General features: G+C 45.8%; 1 protein-coding gene across 5 annotated transcripts in view; it reads right to left on the bottom strand.

Moving 5' to 3' along the window:
- apbb2b (amyloid beta (A4) precursor protein-binding, family B, member 2b) overlaps positions 1–17597 on the bottom strand; it is a 42210-nt gene that overhangs the window by 5190 nt on the left and 19423 nt on the right. For 3 of the 5 annotated variants that reach the window (XM_076091012.1, XM_076091013.1, XM_076091014.1), the window contains exons 5-16: positions 12671–12915; positions 11881–12012; positions 11370–11441; positions 10571–10621; positions 9770–9855; positions 9570–9630; positions 7534–7680; positions 6851–6978; positions 3695–3809; positions 2160–2244; positions 531–611; positions 297–424 (exon numbers count right to left, since the gene is read on the bottom strand). In XM_076091012.1, the coding sequence (XP_075947127.1) occupies positions 297–424; positions 531–611; positions 2160–2244; positions 3695–3809; positions 6851–6978; positions 7534–7680; positions 9570–9630; positions 9770–9855; positions 10571–10621; positions 11370–11441; positions 11881–12012; positions 12671–12915 (1331 nt within the window). The remainder of the gene's footprint in view (positions 1–296; positions 425–530; positions 612–2159; positions 2245–3694; positions 3810–6850; positions 6979–7533; positions 7681–9569; positions 9631–9769; positions 9856–10570; positions 10622–11369; positions 11442–11880; positions 12013–12670; positions 12916–17597) is intronic. The other 2 variants (XM_076091015.1, XM_076091016.1) reach the window with 2 other exon arrangements.

Genomic DNA, 17597 nt, shown 5'->3' with positions numbered 1-17597 from the left:
CGGCGTCTGTACGTCACTATAGATATGGTCACTTCTGTTCACTGGTTACAAAAATCCAAGATGGCAACGGCCAAAATGCTGAAGTCGAGGCTTTAAAACGGCAGTCCAGAAACCAATGGGTGACGTCACCATGGACTACGTCCACTTCTTCTAAACAGCCTACGGTTCTTTCTTGTGTATGAAGTTTGATTTATCATATTTTATCTTGTCCATACAGAAAACTGAGAAGAACAGAGTGAAGAAAACCAGTGAAAGTCGTGGGGTTGTAGTTCAGCTCCGGCAGATGTGCGTCTTACCTCGTCTTTGCTGATGGTGACAGTAGCATCTGCCACGTTGAGGGCCACAGGGGTCCAGTCCTCTCTGTTGGACGAGCCGATCAGACTGTCTATAGCTCCGTTCAGGATGTCCATTCCTGAAGCAGAGCATGTTAAAAAAAAAAAAAAACAGAAACATTAAAATCATACCTAAAGTTAGACTGCATCTCATCACAGCTCCAGGTGTGTGTGTGTGCGCTCGTGTGTTGGACTAACCTATTGGTCTGGCCACAGGCAGCATCCCGAGGTAGAGCACCTGAAACTTCTGAACCAGCTCCGTCTTTGGTGTGGGGAACTCTGCTGGGGAGAAGCCACGCACACGTTCAAGAGGGGCATTTTCAATTCCATGTCAACAAGCAACAATGCCCACCTACAGAGGGAGTCCACACGCAGCCTGCAGAGTAGATATCTGGATACTGACCACCTTCTGGGTGGCTTCCATTGTATCTAAATGCCACAGCCAATCATTGGTGAGCGATGGTGAGCGATGATAGAAAAGACACGTTGTCATTATTTTAGGACTGAAATTGAGAACCAGTCTCGCTCCAAAGAAATGCAGCATGAGTCTGCGTTTTAGCCGACTAAGAAATCTTGTTTTACTGTCACCAACATCTCCTGGCAGGCTACCTCTCCCATCTGTCTGACTAATAAAAACTTGAGGAGCTCCCTCCACATCTCTGTAAATTTGAGATAATTGAACACCGTCACATGCTGGTGCACTGGACCCCTAAATCTGTTAACGGCCAACAACTGTTCCATGTAGCGTGTGGAGTTTGTTGACCACTGGCAGAGCTAGAGCGATGTTTTTTACGAGCGGGTCAGCGTTCTATTTCACGCCGTCCTACTGATCGATAGCTGGCAGTGATAACGCACAGCTATCACTTAGCTGGCAGTGATAACGCACAGCTATCACTTGAGGGTTGAGGAGTGAGCCGAAGCAGAGAAACAAGAAGACCGCATGCCAGTAAATATGGATGTATATAATGCAGGGTTTAAAAATTGTACTAATACTACAAACTAATATCCCCCTGGGGATAAATAAAGTTTATATCTATCTATCTATCTATCTAATATCTGCAAGTATTTTATGAGGAATGAAATGCATTTGTCAGGCTTCAAGGACACTAAGATCATATGTGATTAACAGATAATTGCATAATGAACCCGCTCACTGCAGCCTACGTGAAACCTTTACGACGTGAGATATAAATCCCCCCCTTCCCTCTCACATCCTCCCAAGCTAGCTAGCCCGACCACATCAAGACAGGAAGGGAGTGGCAAAGTAGTAAAGCCCGCCCTCTTGCTTGATTTGATTGGCTGCCTGGGCCAAGTGTGACATTGACGAGTGGTCCATATGAGAATACTTCAAACGTTTATGCGCATCTAAACACCGTCAGGCACCATAGGAAAACAATGGTTTTGCGAGGGACACAGTTTTAGCGCCGTGTTTACACAACAGTGTGTTTTGTTGAGTAACACCGAATGTCAACGTAACTTTGTTTGTTTACAAGAAAACTTCACACTTTAATCTTTAATTCACTCGCAGTGATGGTTGGAGATCTTTGAGAAAACATCTTTGAAAAAATATTAAAATGTAATTATTCATGAATCAAACTGTCTTGATGCTTGTGTTCAGAACTCTTCGTGACATTGCGCAGCATTAGCAGAGGGCATTGCGGTGGTATTTGAGACTTTCTGCTCTTACAAATAGCCAGTTTAAATGCATGCAGTGTGCCCAAGAAGTGACGACTGTCTATTGATGCAAGTCAGTTGTCACAATCCCTATCTCTCTCTCACACACACACACAGACACACACACACGCTGAGAGTATGTGTGAGGCCTACCTTGTAAAGGGAGATCTAGTCCGGCCTGCATCCTGTCATGGAGAGAGCCCGCCATCGCTTTGGCATTCTTTCGCTCTGTCATTATCTGGATGGAGAGACGGGCAGATACAGAAGTGTGAGGAAACGGTGTGTAACAACGGACGCACAATCAGAATACCGTGGCAGAGACACGGGGGAGGAGGTTGAGGAGATGAGGAGAAACATGTGTGACAGTGAAAGGGGATGAAAAAAGAAAAAGAAAAAGATGAAAGAGCTCAGGAAAAACCTCGAGCAGTTTCACCCCTGATACTGTCATGTTGTTTACTCATTCCAACTGGGGAGCACGCACACACACACACACACACACACACACACACACACACACACACACACACACACACACACACACACACACACACTAAGCAGGCCACACTCCTCTTTCCAAAGAAACATACGGAAAAACACAGAACCAGACGGACAAAAACAGCCAGAATCACACACACAATATGGAAATATACCACACATAATTTATACATATCTTTAATCAGAGAGTTTGTGGCAGCGACCCCTGCTGAGACCAAGTCTCTGCTTCTCCTTATTTATCCTTTCTAGTGTGAAAATTCTGTATTAAACAGACTCCATGGTCTATAATATGTAAAGAGGGGGAGTTAGAATTAGCAGGAAGGATGACAAGAAGGACAAATGGCTCCTTCGTCACCTTTTTCCTCAAAGGAATAACATTTCAGGGACACACTATGCTCGAGTCAGCGGTAAACAAAGACAGAATTTAAAGCTCTTTTACAACATCTTATTCGATTTCGGAAGCTGTAAATATGTTTCATTGGGAACAAAAGTAAAGTCCAGTAATTCCAGGTGAGTTCGGTGAATAAAGCAACTACAATAAAAAAAAAAGTAAAAATGTTGTTCTTGTAACCGGGTTCGCATGAATCTGTATTCATCTCAGAGAGGACGCTCAGAGCAGAGAGAGCTCTCTGATAACTGTGTTTAGAAAGTTTAGATGAGTTTAATCTTGTTGTTGGACTCTTTGAGGAGATTAGTGCTACGGTTAAATGTGTGCCGAGACTGTGGAATAGTAAATATGATAAAACAATACACGAGCTCAGGTGCCACCACTGCTGGTAATACATTATTATTATTTATGAGTATTGTGATTGTAATAATTTTTCTAATTATTACAATTACAATAATTATTTTAATTTTCATTTTATTATTATTATGATTGTTTTTCTGATAACATTATGATCATTATACATATTATTTTCAAGAGTATAATATTTTATGATCATTTTTCTTATATAATTATAACAGTATAATAATATTACAACTTTATTTTATAATGATTCTTATTTTTTTCTAATAACATTATTAATATTGGTATTATTATTATGAGAAAAACAATCGCAATAACAATAACTTTTCTAATGCTGTCCCGAGGTGTTTCACACAGTTTGTTTGTAACATGTATTGTGATCATGACATCAGCATTCTCTCCACATGTTGGAGTTCTATCCGTGCATCCGGGCTGAACCACTCACCCGGGAGCAGATCTCGTGCAGGCTGGTGGCGATGGCTTTGGCTGGCGTGTCACAGCGGAACACATGACATTTCAGGATCCTGGTGTTTTTGTCCCGCGCCACGTATGCAAAGTCCCTGAGAAAGAGAGGACAACACCGGGTCAGTGAAGACACACGGACGGAGGAAAAAAAACACCGAGGGGGGTGGAAATGAGAAAACTACTAGTTTCAGTTCTACTCAGAGACTAGACGTGTGTGTGTGTGTGTGTCTAGTTTTGAGACAGACAGCTCTTGGAGACAGATGACAGATTAGCTGACCTTTATCTGTCTGATGAATACAGGACACACACACACACACACACACAAGTCAATGGACCCTCGAGATCAATAGAGCAGCGTGATGCAAGAGGGAGTTGAATGAGTGACAGCAGGGGAGAACTTTCCCCTGAGCCCAGTGGAGCCGAAAAAACTATCTACCAAGCTGAACAGAGGGAATGAAAACAGAGGGAGGGAGAGAGAGGAACGAAGATGTAGCTGCAACAAATGAAACCAGTACAGCTCTCATGCACACACACACACACACACACGTTGATTTACATCATTCAGATGTGCACATAAAATCCATCTGAATAACTTCCTTCAAGCTGCGTGCTTCAATATGCTGTGCAATAGGAAACACGGGTCTGATGGGTAACAAGATTTCTGAGCCCAGCCCCTCAGGGGCAACTTGTCATTTGCGTGTGTGTGTGTGTGTGTGCGTGTGTGTGCATACTTTAAAAAAAAAAATGCTTGTAGACAGACAAGGACAGAGGAGGTCACCTTTCACTTCACCACAGGAGCCAGTTTGAAGACGAGACGAACGAGACACGGAGGAAATGAAACAATAAGGGGATGACGGAGATGATGGAGAGATAATGTAGGGAGGGATTAAAGGGGAAGGAATGTGTTTACCTCTCTCTGTGTCCAAGGAAGCAAGGGAGGAAAGGAAGCCAGTTAGTGGAAATAAAAGACAGAACAAAAAACAAATTCTTTATACCAGCCCCCCTGCTGGGGGGCCAGGAGGCAAAGAGGAGGCGAACAGCAACTCCCACACACACTAAAACACAAGTTACATACTTCTTTGTTCTGTGCAGAAACTACTTCCCAAGAAACACAGCTTTGAAGAGCGGTGCAGAAAAGCAGCAACGCAGGTCATTTTTATGTGTACTTCATATTTTTGCTCCGAGGGAAAATATATAAAAGTCGGACAGAACTTTGAATAAGGTGCAAAGGAAGAAGAGAGCAACAGCAGGACAGAGAGATGTTCTGGATTCATTGTCGGTTGATTTTTCATAAAGGAAATAGACTGGGAGTGTCTGACAGACACAGAATAAAAAAAATGTAAAAAAAGAAGTTACCTCGAGGAGCGGAGCGAGTGGATATAACGAGAGGAAAGTGAAATACCGGCAGAGGAGACTGGAAGTGAACGGCCACAACGTACACAATTAATATAAAAGCGCTGAAGACGAGGGCAGAACAAAACACTAAGATGAAGAGTGAAGATAAAAGTCAGAGGAAAGGAGGGGGGGGGGATATCTCATTCCCACTATAATCTCATCATCATGCCGACGCCCCTGAAAATGTCAAGGTTGCCGTGGGAATCTGTAATCTCTATGGCGATAATGAGTTTCGTGGCACATGTGTAGAGAGGGGTACGGTTACTACGCCGACACGACCACTGTGAGAGTGTGTGTGTGTGTGTGTGTGTGTGTGTGTGTGTGAGTGAATGGAGAAGGAGAACTCCTCACTACGACCGGGCTTCAAATCAAAAAGGTCTCGTATCTTTAAAGGCAAACGGTCCAACAACTCATGAATAAATACAAGAATAAAAGCAGCTCCTGCCATCACTGCGTTCCTACACACACACGGACACGTGTCAGTCGTGAACTGATGCACGTTTCATCGCTTGGAGCTTCTCAGCATCGCGAACGCTGTTTTCAGACTCCGGACTCGGATGAACGGGACTCTCTTCATCTATTTGTGATCAGCCGCTCTCGGTTCATCGCTCACATCGGATGTTCACACTCCACCTGAGTTTTTCTGTCACATGCACGTCCTCACACTGGCTACAAATCTCCCACAGACTGATCTTTTATTTTGCTACTTCGTAATAAAGCTAAACAGCAGCAGTGGTGGTTTCAAAAAAGCAAGATTACAGAAGGTAAATGTAGATTTACTCACGGCTGTACGCGGCCGTGATCCTGCGTACGGGAGCGTCACACCGTCGACTCCTTGGTGATACCGCGGCCGTGCGCTCACTCCTCAACCTGTCCTGCTCCACACCCAGAGAGCACTAACCATACCTTCCCCCTCTGGCAGCTCCATCCCCCTTCTCCCCCTCTCTCCTGCCAACCCCCCCCCCCTCTCCTCTTCCCTCTGCTACAGCGCTGCATGTATGTGTGTGTGTGTGAGAGTGAGAGAGAACCCCGAGGCAACAGAATTATGCAGTTCTGAACATGCCAAGAGCTTTTAGCCTTACCTCTTTCCCCGAGTGTGCTTCTGCTTTTGCATGTGTTGGTGTCTGTGTGTGTCTGTGTGTGTGTGTGTGTGTGTGTGTGTGTGTGTGTGTGTGTGTGTGTGAGTGTGTGCCAGCTCCAATTATTCAGCAGCAACCGACTGCTCCAGTCCACCTGGCTGTGCCTGATAATCTACATTTGAATCGGTCTCCAGCAGCAGCGCAGAGCGCTCTTTGCCGGTCGCCCGGCAGCACCACCATGCGGCGTCGGTGTATTTGGCCGTGAAAGTGAGGGACGGACTGCCGGGTGTCCCGCCCCCGCCCTCTCCTTTGTCCCGATGAATTTATCCTTCATCGTCAATCACTAGCTCCTCTCTTCTTTCCGTCACCACACCAGCCGTCTGCTGCCCTCCACCGTCATCCTGACCTTTTACTGTTTAACTGAGCGATGTGCCATCGACTTAATTTAAATGAGTGACTAATCCATCAATTATTAAAGTCCTTGAAAACAACAAGAAGTCTCACTAAGTCATGACCCAGGTTGATAAGACACTACGGAGATGTTAGAGATGATTTAGTAGAGCATGGTGTGCATTCTGGGTAAACCTTACACGCTAATGATTAATCATGAGGACAAGAAAAAAGGGGGAAATTAATCAATATAAGAAAAAAGGGTGACTGACCTGCCGTTGTCCCGGCCAACACCCCAGACCCGGATGCTTGCGATTGGCTGAGAGTGAAGCACGCTGCGGTCCATGGGGTCGATCAGGTTCAACATGTTGTTCTCCAGCACCAGGTACATGTCCTTCCCCTGGACACACACACACACACACACACACACACACACACACACACACACACACACACACACACACACACACACACACACACACACACACACACAAATCCTTATTTCCTGCAGCTCAAGACATTGCAAAGAAAGAAAAAAGTATTCATCTAAAAAGGTCAGCTGCTTTCTTTTACTTTTTTTTGTCTTTTATAAGTATATTTGCCTGAAGCGTATCTGTGTGTTATTGAAAGAAGGATGAAGTGCTCCCTCTCTCTCCCTCTCTCTCCCTCTCCTGCCCTCTCCCTGTTCTGTCGCTTCACATTAAACACAACCACCGGAGAGGTAGGAAAAGACTTCATAACGTTGCTCCACTTTGCTCTCTTCACTCTCCTCTCCCTCCCTCCATCTTTGACACACATTGTTCTGTTCACATCTGTCTTTTTCTTACGTTGCTCTGCCCCTTCTAATTCCTCTTCCTGGCTCTCTCCTAGCACCCCTCCCCTTGTAAAGAAACTTTTGTTCTCGGAGCAAAACAATACACATGAAACACTCCCCCCCCTCCCCCTCCCCCCTCACCTCTCCCCAGATGCCGACGGTGTCTCGGATGTCATTCTTGCAGTAGGACAGCTGCCGGATGCAGTTGTTCACGGCGACGCTGCTCTTTCCGGGAGCCAAGTCGTCCTCCGCCATCTCCACCCATCCCAGAGAGCGCACGGCGAAGCACTGAGGACACGCCAAAGCCACCACACGTTACACGATACATGTACGTTGTTCAGTTCAGAGAGCACAGACATATCAAGGCTTTTGGCACGCTGACCAGCAGGGATCGGTTTTAGGCTTCGAGCCAAATCCTTTGAACTGCACAAAGACGAATGCAGATAAACGGATGAGGACAACAAAGCATGTTGGAGGACAAGAAGAAACTGTAAGAGGAGTGAGACACATCCGTCTGTCCTCATCAAGTATTCATTTCATTTCAGCGGTCTGTTCAGAAAGTACTTTGCGGACGACGGAGGTCAACGATGAAAGAGGACAGCTAATAGAGTGAGTCGCTACCAAAGGAACCATTGGTTGTGGATCAGCTGCTCAAATCAAAACAAAGTGAAGGACTACTAACTTTCAGTGTAACACAGCAGGACATATAGTAACATCATGTCTTCAGTGTGTGTCAATCACATAGATAGTAGCCCAGATGGATAATAAAATGCAAAGGTGTGATGCTATTCTATCATAGGAGGTTAGGGTGGTGATATTGTTGTCACTAGAAACATTTTAAAAAGCACTCTGAGCGCCCATAAGGAGTTTTAGCTTGTTATACTAATGTTTAGTCAGGAAGACTCTCTTTACTCTCATTTATTCACAAATCTCTCTCTCAATCAGCTGATTATGGGCGTTAAGTTAACCAACCCGATTCTGCCGCGATCTCCCTAAGCCAATCACATCGCTGCTGTCAAATTTCAAAAACCATCGTCGGATCCTCAGCAACTCCCTCCATGCACGTGTAATAAATCATTGTTTCACTCTGAGTGACGTCGCTCCTGATTGGAATATTTTAAGGTAGTAAAATGGCACCTGTGTGTGTACTGCAGTTATCGGTTTCTCGACTTAAGATAGATAGGAAATTGTTGAGTGAGGCCTTCCTTGTGTTCAGCTCCTTTATTGGTAGAAAAGGGGCCGTTCCAATCCTGATGCTGCAGTGGGCTATTTGCTGGAAGTCTGTGTGTGTGTGTGTGTGTGCGCGCTACCGACCAGACGCCCTGACTGTTCGTCTGTGTTTGTGTCTGGTATTCATCACGATGTCACTGTTGCTAAGGATTGCGAATTTCTGCCAGACAAACACACACAGAGGGAAACAGAAAGGCTGGATGTCCTCTTTAAAGTCTAATCCGGGACGCTTTCGATCTTCTCAGCGATCCGAGAGAACGGCACACACACACACACACACACACACACACACACACACACACACACACACCTCGGTGTGTATTTGAGCCTTTCCTGCAGTTTGTGACAGAATGCAATGACTCTGTGTCTGATAATTAAGTCATCTATTTTTTCTGTTGAATTAGTTGGACTCTAAATTAATGTATTCCTTGCGCTGACATTAGCTGGTATGCTGGCTTGGCCTTCTACTGAGTCATATGTTTTATTGAGCCCAACTTGAAATGTCTCATTTGAATCCCAGCTTTGTCTGTTTCAGAGGCCTTGGGGATCGATGCACCGGCGTGCAGCGCTGAGCTGTAGTTCTTGGTCTCGCCACTTGAGGGCAGCATTGATTAATGTCTCAGCTCCACTCAGCCACCATCAACATAAACACCACCAGTAAACAAACAGGCCTGGGACATAAACAGACAAAAACCTGCAAACAGAATCATTTCACGTGTGTCCTGGGAATGTTGATTGTGTTCCGCAGTGTTTAAAGCAGGATTAGATAACTCTAACTTTAGATACGGCAAAAGATCTCAAACATTGCTGGAGTATTCTGCTGCCGTACTAACATTTATTTATCTAGCATTTAGACATTTAAAAAGGAACTGTGTGTACACATTGTTAGAACAGAAGAGCAGAACAATGTGGACTAAAATACATGCATGCTTCATGCAGGCTCTTACCTTTGTCTCCGGGTCTCTGTTGGCTCTGCTGGACTGCTCTTCTTCCACTTCTGGACGGTTCCTGAAAAAAGAAAATACAAAAAAAGGTTTAAAAAAAATGTGTGACTCCAACACAAGAGTAGAGCAACCAGGCTCGACTGGTAAGACACACAGACAAGTGTAGTAGAGTGTGTGTGTGTGTGTGTGTAAAGGCGTTTCACCTTAGCTTGAGCGATGCGTAGCGAAGCGTCGCGCCCTCGAACTCCTTCAGACTGGGGTCGGAGTTCACCGTGGCCGCCTGCAGGTCCTGGCATGTACAGACGACATTATCAGGAGCGTGCAACGTGACACAGAAAAACACCCCCCCCCTCCTTGAAGCCCGTGTCACACATGTAACCTGTAATACTGTCTGCTAAAACGGTCCTCTGTGTGACGTCTGGTCCCTCATGATGTAACGGCTCCAGACAGATGAGGCTCTAGTTCACCTCCTGTTGGGCCTTTCTTTCAGTTTCAACATGTCAATGTGCTTTTTTTTTTTTATCCAACTAGAGCTGCCGTCCCCACACCTACATGTATGACTGCCGTACCATTCCTAGGTTACATGGAGAGTGAGAGAGGGGCTAAAGCAGGCACAGAGTAAATGTTCTGACCACACGCAGCATGTCGTGCCAGCATGCATCGTTGTGTAGGCCTCGCCGGATGGAGGGATGGCGTGTTACGTGTACATGGGGGCATGCTGCATGGACGCAAGGGAGTTAACGTGTAACGTTCATTCACATCTGCGCCGGCAGGAAGGGAAAAGACGACAACATTTCATAGGTGAGTGAGGAAAAAACAACCTGTCGTATGTGTGTGTGTGTGTTGCTGCAGCCAAATGTCGACGATGCTGTGGTCGGTGCGGTTGCATTTATGTGGAACAATCAGCCACGCATGCTCTCTGCACAAGGCAGTGAATTGGTAGCACATGATGCCACGCTGTGAAATGCACCACGAGAGAGACCCGCTGAGTGCGTTATACTTGCCTTCCACATCTCACTATCAATCTTTCCGCCAAAATCACTCCACGGCTGTTTCTACACACACAGTGTTCAAACACACACATAGTGATAGGGGGAAAGGTAAGAAGGGAGCGAGGGAAGAAAGACAGAAGAAGGATGTTAGCTAACTAGCTCACTCCACACAGAGCGCCTGCTGCAATGAGGAGCGACCCAGCGAGACATTTTATTAAAAAGGAAAAACGCTGCCGATCAAAATGCCTCATGCTGCTATTGATCGGCCTGCTGCTGAGAATCTGCTGATTCCTGATTAGTACGATGTGGAACAATACAGACAGTAGACGATCCCATAAAAAGATTAAAAAGCCCCCCCGTAATTAAAATAAAATGTATAAAACTGATTAATAATAATACAAATAATAATAACAATAATTCTTATCCAGTTTGCAAGATAGAAAGCCACTAAAGAATCAATGCTAAAACAAAAACACTACAATACACTAGTATGTTCATTTAACATTTTAAAGATAAACATGTAAGTGGACTTTGTGTGCCATGTGCGTCTGTAACGTCTCACTGTGTTCCTGCTCATAAAAAGTGTCCATGAGTGCACACTAACTGTCCAAACACTGAACTCCCTGCTCTGTAGGTGACACAAATATACAGTAGAATGCACACATACAGATGCTGTGAGTATCTTCTTTTATCTGTGCCACAGCACACGGCACAGAAAGAAAGACATTAAGCTCAACTCCACGGGGCGATAACAGGAGAACCGGGCGAGCGGTTAGCAGAAGGGGAACAGAAGAGTGTTGAAGTATCCTACCTTGTCCTCATCTTCAAGAAGCTGAGAGCGACTCTCTGGGTCAGGACTCCCCTGTGGAGATGTGGAGCGAGGCTGAGGAGGGGAAAGAGAGGGAACCGGGGAGAGATGAAGATTAAAAAAAAAAAAAAAAGATTATGTCTGCCATTTTGGCTCTGGTATCACTGGCTAGCAGTCGGCAGGTCAGAATGAGATTTTGGCACATCTATCTGTCAACATCAGTCCATTCTCACTGGATCAATATCTTATCTACACCGTGCTCCTCTGCATCACTCTCCCTTCCTCTCTCCGTATCCCTCCATCATTCTGCATGATGACTGATTGACTGACTCCGTGTTCTTGTTGCTCTGCTGCTCGACCGCAGTATCGACGGCGTCGCCCTTCTCTGTCTCGCTCCCTCTACCCAGTCGTCTCGTTGCCTATGTCTGCCACTCCCTCGGCTGATCTCAGTCAGGACATACGATAAAATACCGAGGCTTAAAAACGTGCAGAATACCACAGACGCTTTACTCACAAAGTAGCAGCTGTTGACGAACCCGCACGTGGCGAGGACGGGCTCGTGAGCGGAGAGCGGCTCCACCGAGCTGTCGGAGGTGGTGCTGCCCGAGCGAGTCGAGCCCCTGAAGAAGACCTCTGCCTGGGACGCCTGCAAGTGAGCCCGCCCACACACACACACACGCACACACACACACACACACACACACACACACACACACACACACACACACACACATTCAGGAGGACTGTGGTGTTAGACTGCATTAGTTTTAGCGCGGTGTACTTAATAATGTGGCAACCGAGCGTACTACTGTATATCCACATGCGTTGTAGCAGCTGCTCTCATATTAACTGTCTGCTGTGGGGCGTCTCCAATTGTAATAATGACGATCATGACCCGAGGTTCTAAAAACACAAACGAGACTAATAAAGAGGATTTTAATTTTCAAGTGAATTGCATTGGAGGCATACGACAATATTACTACGGCATATGTAATTTTGACTTCATTATATTTGTATTACATTCTTGTGTTTACTTTATGAAGGTCATATAGAGGCATCAGTATGAAACTGAGACTGTTTCATAACCAGTTAAAAGTTCCTCACAGTAACTTTAAATCTGTGACTTCATCGTCTCTTTACATTGTGGATGGATGGACGACTAACAGCCTGTTCCAACCATCTCAGGTGATCCCAGTTGAACAGCTGCTAATATAACTGACAATTACAGCACAAAACAGAAAAACCCAAATAAGACTGAAGTCAGAGCTAAAATGTGTGTCAGCTTGTTGTTTTCCGTCTCTCACCTCGTGGTCAGGAGTGGGCGAGGGGCTGAGTGAGCCCAGGGTGTGCTTGCGTGGCGTGGAGGCCGCGTGCTCGCCCGGGGCCTGGGACTCGGTCTGTCCCGGGGGTGCCGGGCGGGCGGCGGGTCTCTCCCACTGGGTGGTGCCCGTAGGAATGTGCCAGTAGTAGACGCCGGCCATGTCCGTGATCTTCTTCCATCCTGGAGGCAGGTCCGGGTCGGTCTGGAAGGACTGCTCACTCCAGATATCTGGGGGGAAAAGTCACAGACCTCTTGTGTACTTTTCTTACAAATGCTTGTATACATACGCACACACACACAAACATAAGTTTTTTTCCTCCATGTGACCAAATGGAAGTTAGCCCCCCCACACACACACACACACACACCCTCACACACACGAACATACACTGAAAAATATCAACAGCTGACTGCGATTAGCAGCAGCTGTCATTCGACCAGCCGTGTCTTTCCTCACACAACAACTGAGGAACACTTGGTAAACGCTGCTGTTGTATTTTATGTGAGATGGAAGACCACGAACACCGACAGCAAATCATTTTTAAGAGGCAATGAAATCAGAAAAATGTGCCAGATCATTCCACCACTTCGTTTTCCAGATCGAGAAAACAGGAGGTCTGCAGTGGTTCGTGTCGATTAGAATAATTCAGCCTGAGTTTGACTCCAACCCTATAGTTCCTAAAGTTTATTCCATATTGCGATGGCGATGAAAGCATCAGTGTTGCAAACTCAATTTAGTATACTGCATATCACTCGCACAAAGGGAAACTTTTAGCAGTGTGGGAGTCCATTTTTCCCATATTCACCTGCTATATGATTACCATGTACAACTGAATGAAGCTGACCGACGAGAAATAATAACAATGAATGTAACTGCAATCAAATACCTACAAAAAGTATTCGCTCAGCACAGCACTTCCTGTAATTAAAAATCTAAACTTCCTTTCTCTAACACATCGGCAGCACAGAGAGCAGACCGTTAACATCATTTATTTGACAGTGATGGAATGTGAGGGGAAATACAGCGTTTACCTTGAAAAACACACACACACACACACACACACACACACACACACACACACACACACACACACACACACACACACACAGAGAACTATTGATGGCATGTATGTGTGTGTGTGTGTGACGTTGATGTAGAGACTCATAAAGGTGATATATGCTCTGAGGGACTGGTCAGCAGTGTGTGTGTGTGTGTGTGAGAGTGTGTGTGTGTGAGTGACATAAAGAGTTCTCAAACTGCTGACCATGCAGATGAAACGCAGCCCACGGCCCTGTCGCTACGGCAGCAGGCCACATGTCACCATGACGACTGGGGAGTTCAGACGCACACAGTTATTAAAGGTTTGGTTGTTTTAATGGAAACAGAAATGGCTCATACAGTGTAGAGAAAATGCGCACATACGCTCTTGGCAGACATCCCCCCTGGGGGCTGAAGGCTGTGCTTTAGAGCGAGGAGCCGTAAAGCTGAGCCTTCTGGGAGTTGCAGTCTTTTATGAGCAAAAAAATGGGTCAGAAAATCTACGACAGAGAGAACCGGAGAGTGTCTGTCTGCTGAGAAAGGGGGAAGATGGTGACTCGGAGAACTGGTGCCAGCATGAGATGAACTGGATGTAGATTTAAGCATGTACGTACATAACGGGGGGGAGGGGGGAGAGAAAGAGGGAGGGAGATACCACTGGCTCGAATGGTGCATCATGCCTCCAAGTTAGCAGCGTCACACTCTGCGAGTGTGGAATCAGACGGGAAGAGCTAAAGCGTGCAGTCTGTGGGGAAATGTGCCACAGCCGAGCTACGTAGCAGTTAGCCTACGGTAGCCTCCATTAGCATGCAGCTCCTTGCCAGAGCAGAGTTGAGGGGAGAGGGGGAGGGGAGTGCAAAACACATACACATGTTCTCTCAGTGAAACGACACAGCGCATACACACATACACACACACACACACACACACACCATCACCAACTCACACACACACACAGCATGCACAGACCACAGATATCTAGAGAACGACACCATTGCAGAGACAAACTTTATCCCTGTGCTGAAAGAGACACATATACCCATGCTTGTGCGTGCACACACACACACACACACACGCACGCAGCGTTCAAACTGTAGTTTGCAGCCAACTCCCGACAGATGCACCTACCCTCGTAATTGACAATCACAATGGCCAGCATGTAGTCTTTCCCCAGCATCATAGTTAGCTAGCTGCCTCTCACACAGCAAAGCCCAGTGCTGTAACCAAACAGAGCAAACCCCAGGCAGGGATGGAAAGAGAGGGAGAGAGAGTACAGAGGAGAGAGAGAGGGGGTGGGGGACAGAAAGGCATGGAGAACATGAAGAGAGAAAAGAGTGAATGAAAGAGAGTGGGGGGGAGAGAAGGAGGATGTGTATCCTCCTGCAGCTGAGCTATATTTGCTGTTGTTATTGTCTCTGCTCTCCCTCCATCTGGAGCACAAACAGCTCAAATAAGCCTGCCCTCCCCTTCCAGTCCCGAGAGAGAGACACACACACACACACACACACACACAAGCACACGGAAAGACACAAATAAATCTTCCTCATCAAATGTCAACAATTTCTCCCCCGACCTTCCCTTAAGCCTGGCTTGGTTGTCCCTGGCAACCCAACACACATCATCTTTCATTCAGTATCATATTTAGTCGAGGGGCGAGGATGAGGAGCAGAGAGGAAGGCAGGCATACGGGGAGAAAAGAAAAGAGGAGGACCTCGATAAAGTGAGGGTGAAGAAATGTTGGAGGAAGTGAGCGAGACAGAGAAAGAGAGAAAAAACATCTGGCAAAAGAAAACTGCTGACTCTTACATGTTGCTGTACTGCACTCATCATGTTGTGTGTGTGTGTGTGTGTGTGTTTTGGCTCCTCTGTGTGAAAGCGACTTCGTACTGGCCCTCCAACCCGCAAACATCCACAGAGGAATGTGACACACACCTGGGAAAACAACACGGCTTTGTCGATGTGAGAGGGCAGGAGGGGGGGGGGGGGCAGCAGCATGGACGACTATGTGTTAGATATCGACAACATGAACGATGCCAGGATCAGGACCGTCGACTCCTCAGTAAAACCCTCGAGAGGACGATACGTCTTGACTAAGAGACTGCAGCGTCTACGTTTGTCCCCGTCCTCGGCTCGTCGATACACCAGCATTGATCCACAGCTGCAGCCCCTCGGGGGAGTGGCTGAGGGGTTTTACTCACCCGGTAGCCAAACTTACTTAATAAAATCAACAAGAGATTTTTAACAATTGGGCAAAAAAACATTCTAAATGTTGTTATCTATAGTGGTTATTTGCATAAAACACACAATTTTTATAATAAATAATTGTATTTTTTTTTTTATAATTTGCTTTGATTCATTTTTTGGGAGGCATTAGTAGTTTTAATTATGTATCATAAGATGCTTAGAGCTAGTGTTAGGAAGTCAAACATCCCTCTCTAATATGTATTATTATATATTTATTATATTGCTGTGAAAACATCTTCAAAAAAACTAGATTTATTTAAATTTCTCACCCCCACTACATTTTACAAGATTACATTTACAGTTAATAACCTTCGCACAATACCCATTTTTTAGCCGTTAGCTTCGTTATTAGCAGAATAACGGAGAGACTAAGCTGTCGGCAGAAGAGCGGTTCACTGTGATTGCTCTGAGCAGCATGATGGGAATGAATTACAATTTAATATTTTTATGTGTGATGAAAATGCTGATATATTGTTAGCTCCGTTATTTAGCCAATCAGGACTGTGGTGCCAACCGGTTGCTGACAACGGGCAAGAGGAGAGCTACGTTAAATAAAGTTGCTGATTTCAACGGATTTGTTGCTCACAATGTAGCATTATCAGGCATTAATGGGGATCACCCGATCGCATATTTTTACTGATCATTGGCCCCTAATAAAGATCACATTTATCTTTCATTTGCCCGATAGGACGACTGCATGAGGCATTCCACTCGCCCGAAACACAGAGTGTACTTTCCGGGGAGGCGGGCAACCGTTACTGTTGAGCCCTGACTCTGGAATGACTTAGATGAAGAAGAGGAACACCTGGAAAGTAGATTCTGACAAATTCTGAACAAGCGTGCTCCCAATCACACTCACAGAGAAATGAAACGCACAGATGCTCAGAGCCTTAGATCCACAAAAAAAGGGGACAGTGAGTGATCAGAGAGCTAGCAGAGAAGCATTCTGGGAGAAAAAGGAAAAAGCAGCGGATGGTTTACAGCTGAGCTACAGCTCAGAGGTCGGGGGCTGCTGCTGCTCCAGATGAGATGGATGTGCCTCATATGTCTCGCAGCGAGGCCCGAGGAACAGAGTTTTAAGGGCCCCATTAAACGGGACATCCAGATCTTTACGTCACACCGACGAAGAAGTGCAATGACTTCAACAGACCTGCTGCAAAGGTACAAGCTAGTTTAAGAGAGCAGTGGCCCACAACAGGAGGCGGTGACTCACCACAACGTTCGCTAAGTAGAGTAGTAATTTATCCTCAATGCAAGGTAATGACACTGATAAAAAAATAGATCTTTAACGTCTTCTCGTTCCAGTTTTATGTGACAGTAAACTGAATCTATTGAGGTTTTGTGCTGTCAAGCAATTTCAAGACGTCACTTTAGAAATGTTTCAAATATACATTTTATGGATTTTATGGGTTGGTAAGAACACACACACACACACACACACACACGCGCGCAGGAACACAGCACGAAACAGAACGCAGCAGATTTAGCCTGCTAACCACCCACAAGGTTACGAGGGCACTTCCTGTCCCAGCCAGAGGGATTCTGGGAGATTTACTGGAGGCCAAAGTGTTTGTTATTCTGTTCCAGCAGTGTCTGAGTTCTGTATGCACACACACACACACACACG

The sequence above is a fragment of the Anarhichas minor genome, unplaced genomic scaffold (genome assembly GCF_050575085.1).
Source record: "Anarhichas minor isolate MPS153535 unplaced genomic scaffold, ASM5057508v1 ptg000014l, whole genome shotgun sequence".
Taxonomy (NCBI): domain Eukaryota; kingdom Metazoa; phylum Chordata; class Actinopteri; order Perciformes; family Anarhichadidae; genus Anarhichas; species Anarhichas minor.
The sequence above is the reverse complement of the archived record's forward strand: the minus strand, read 5'-3'. Positions and strand labels throughout refer to the sequence as shown.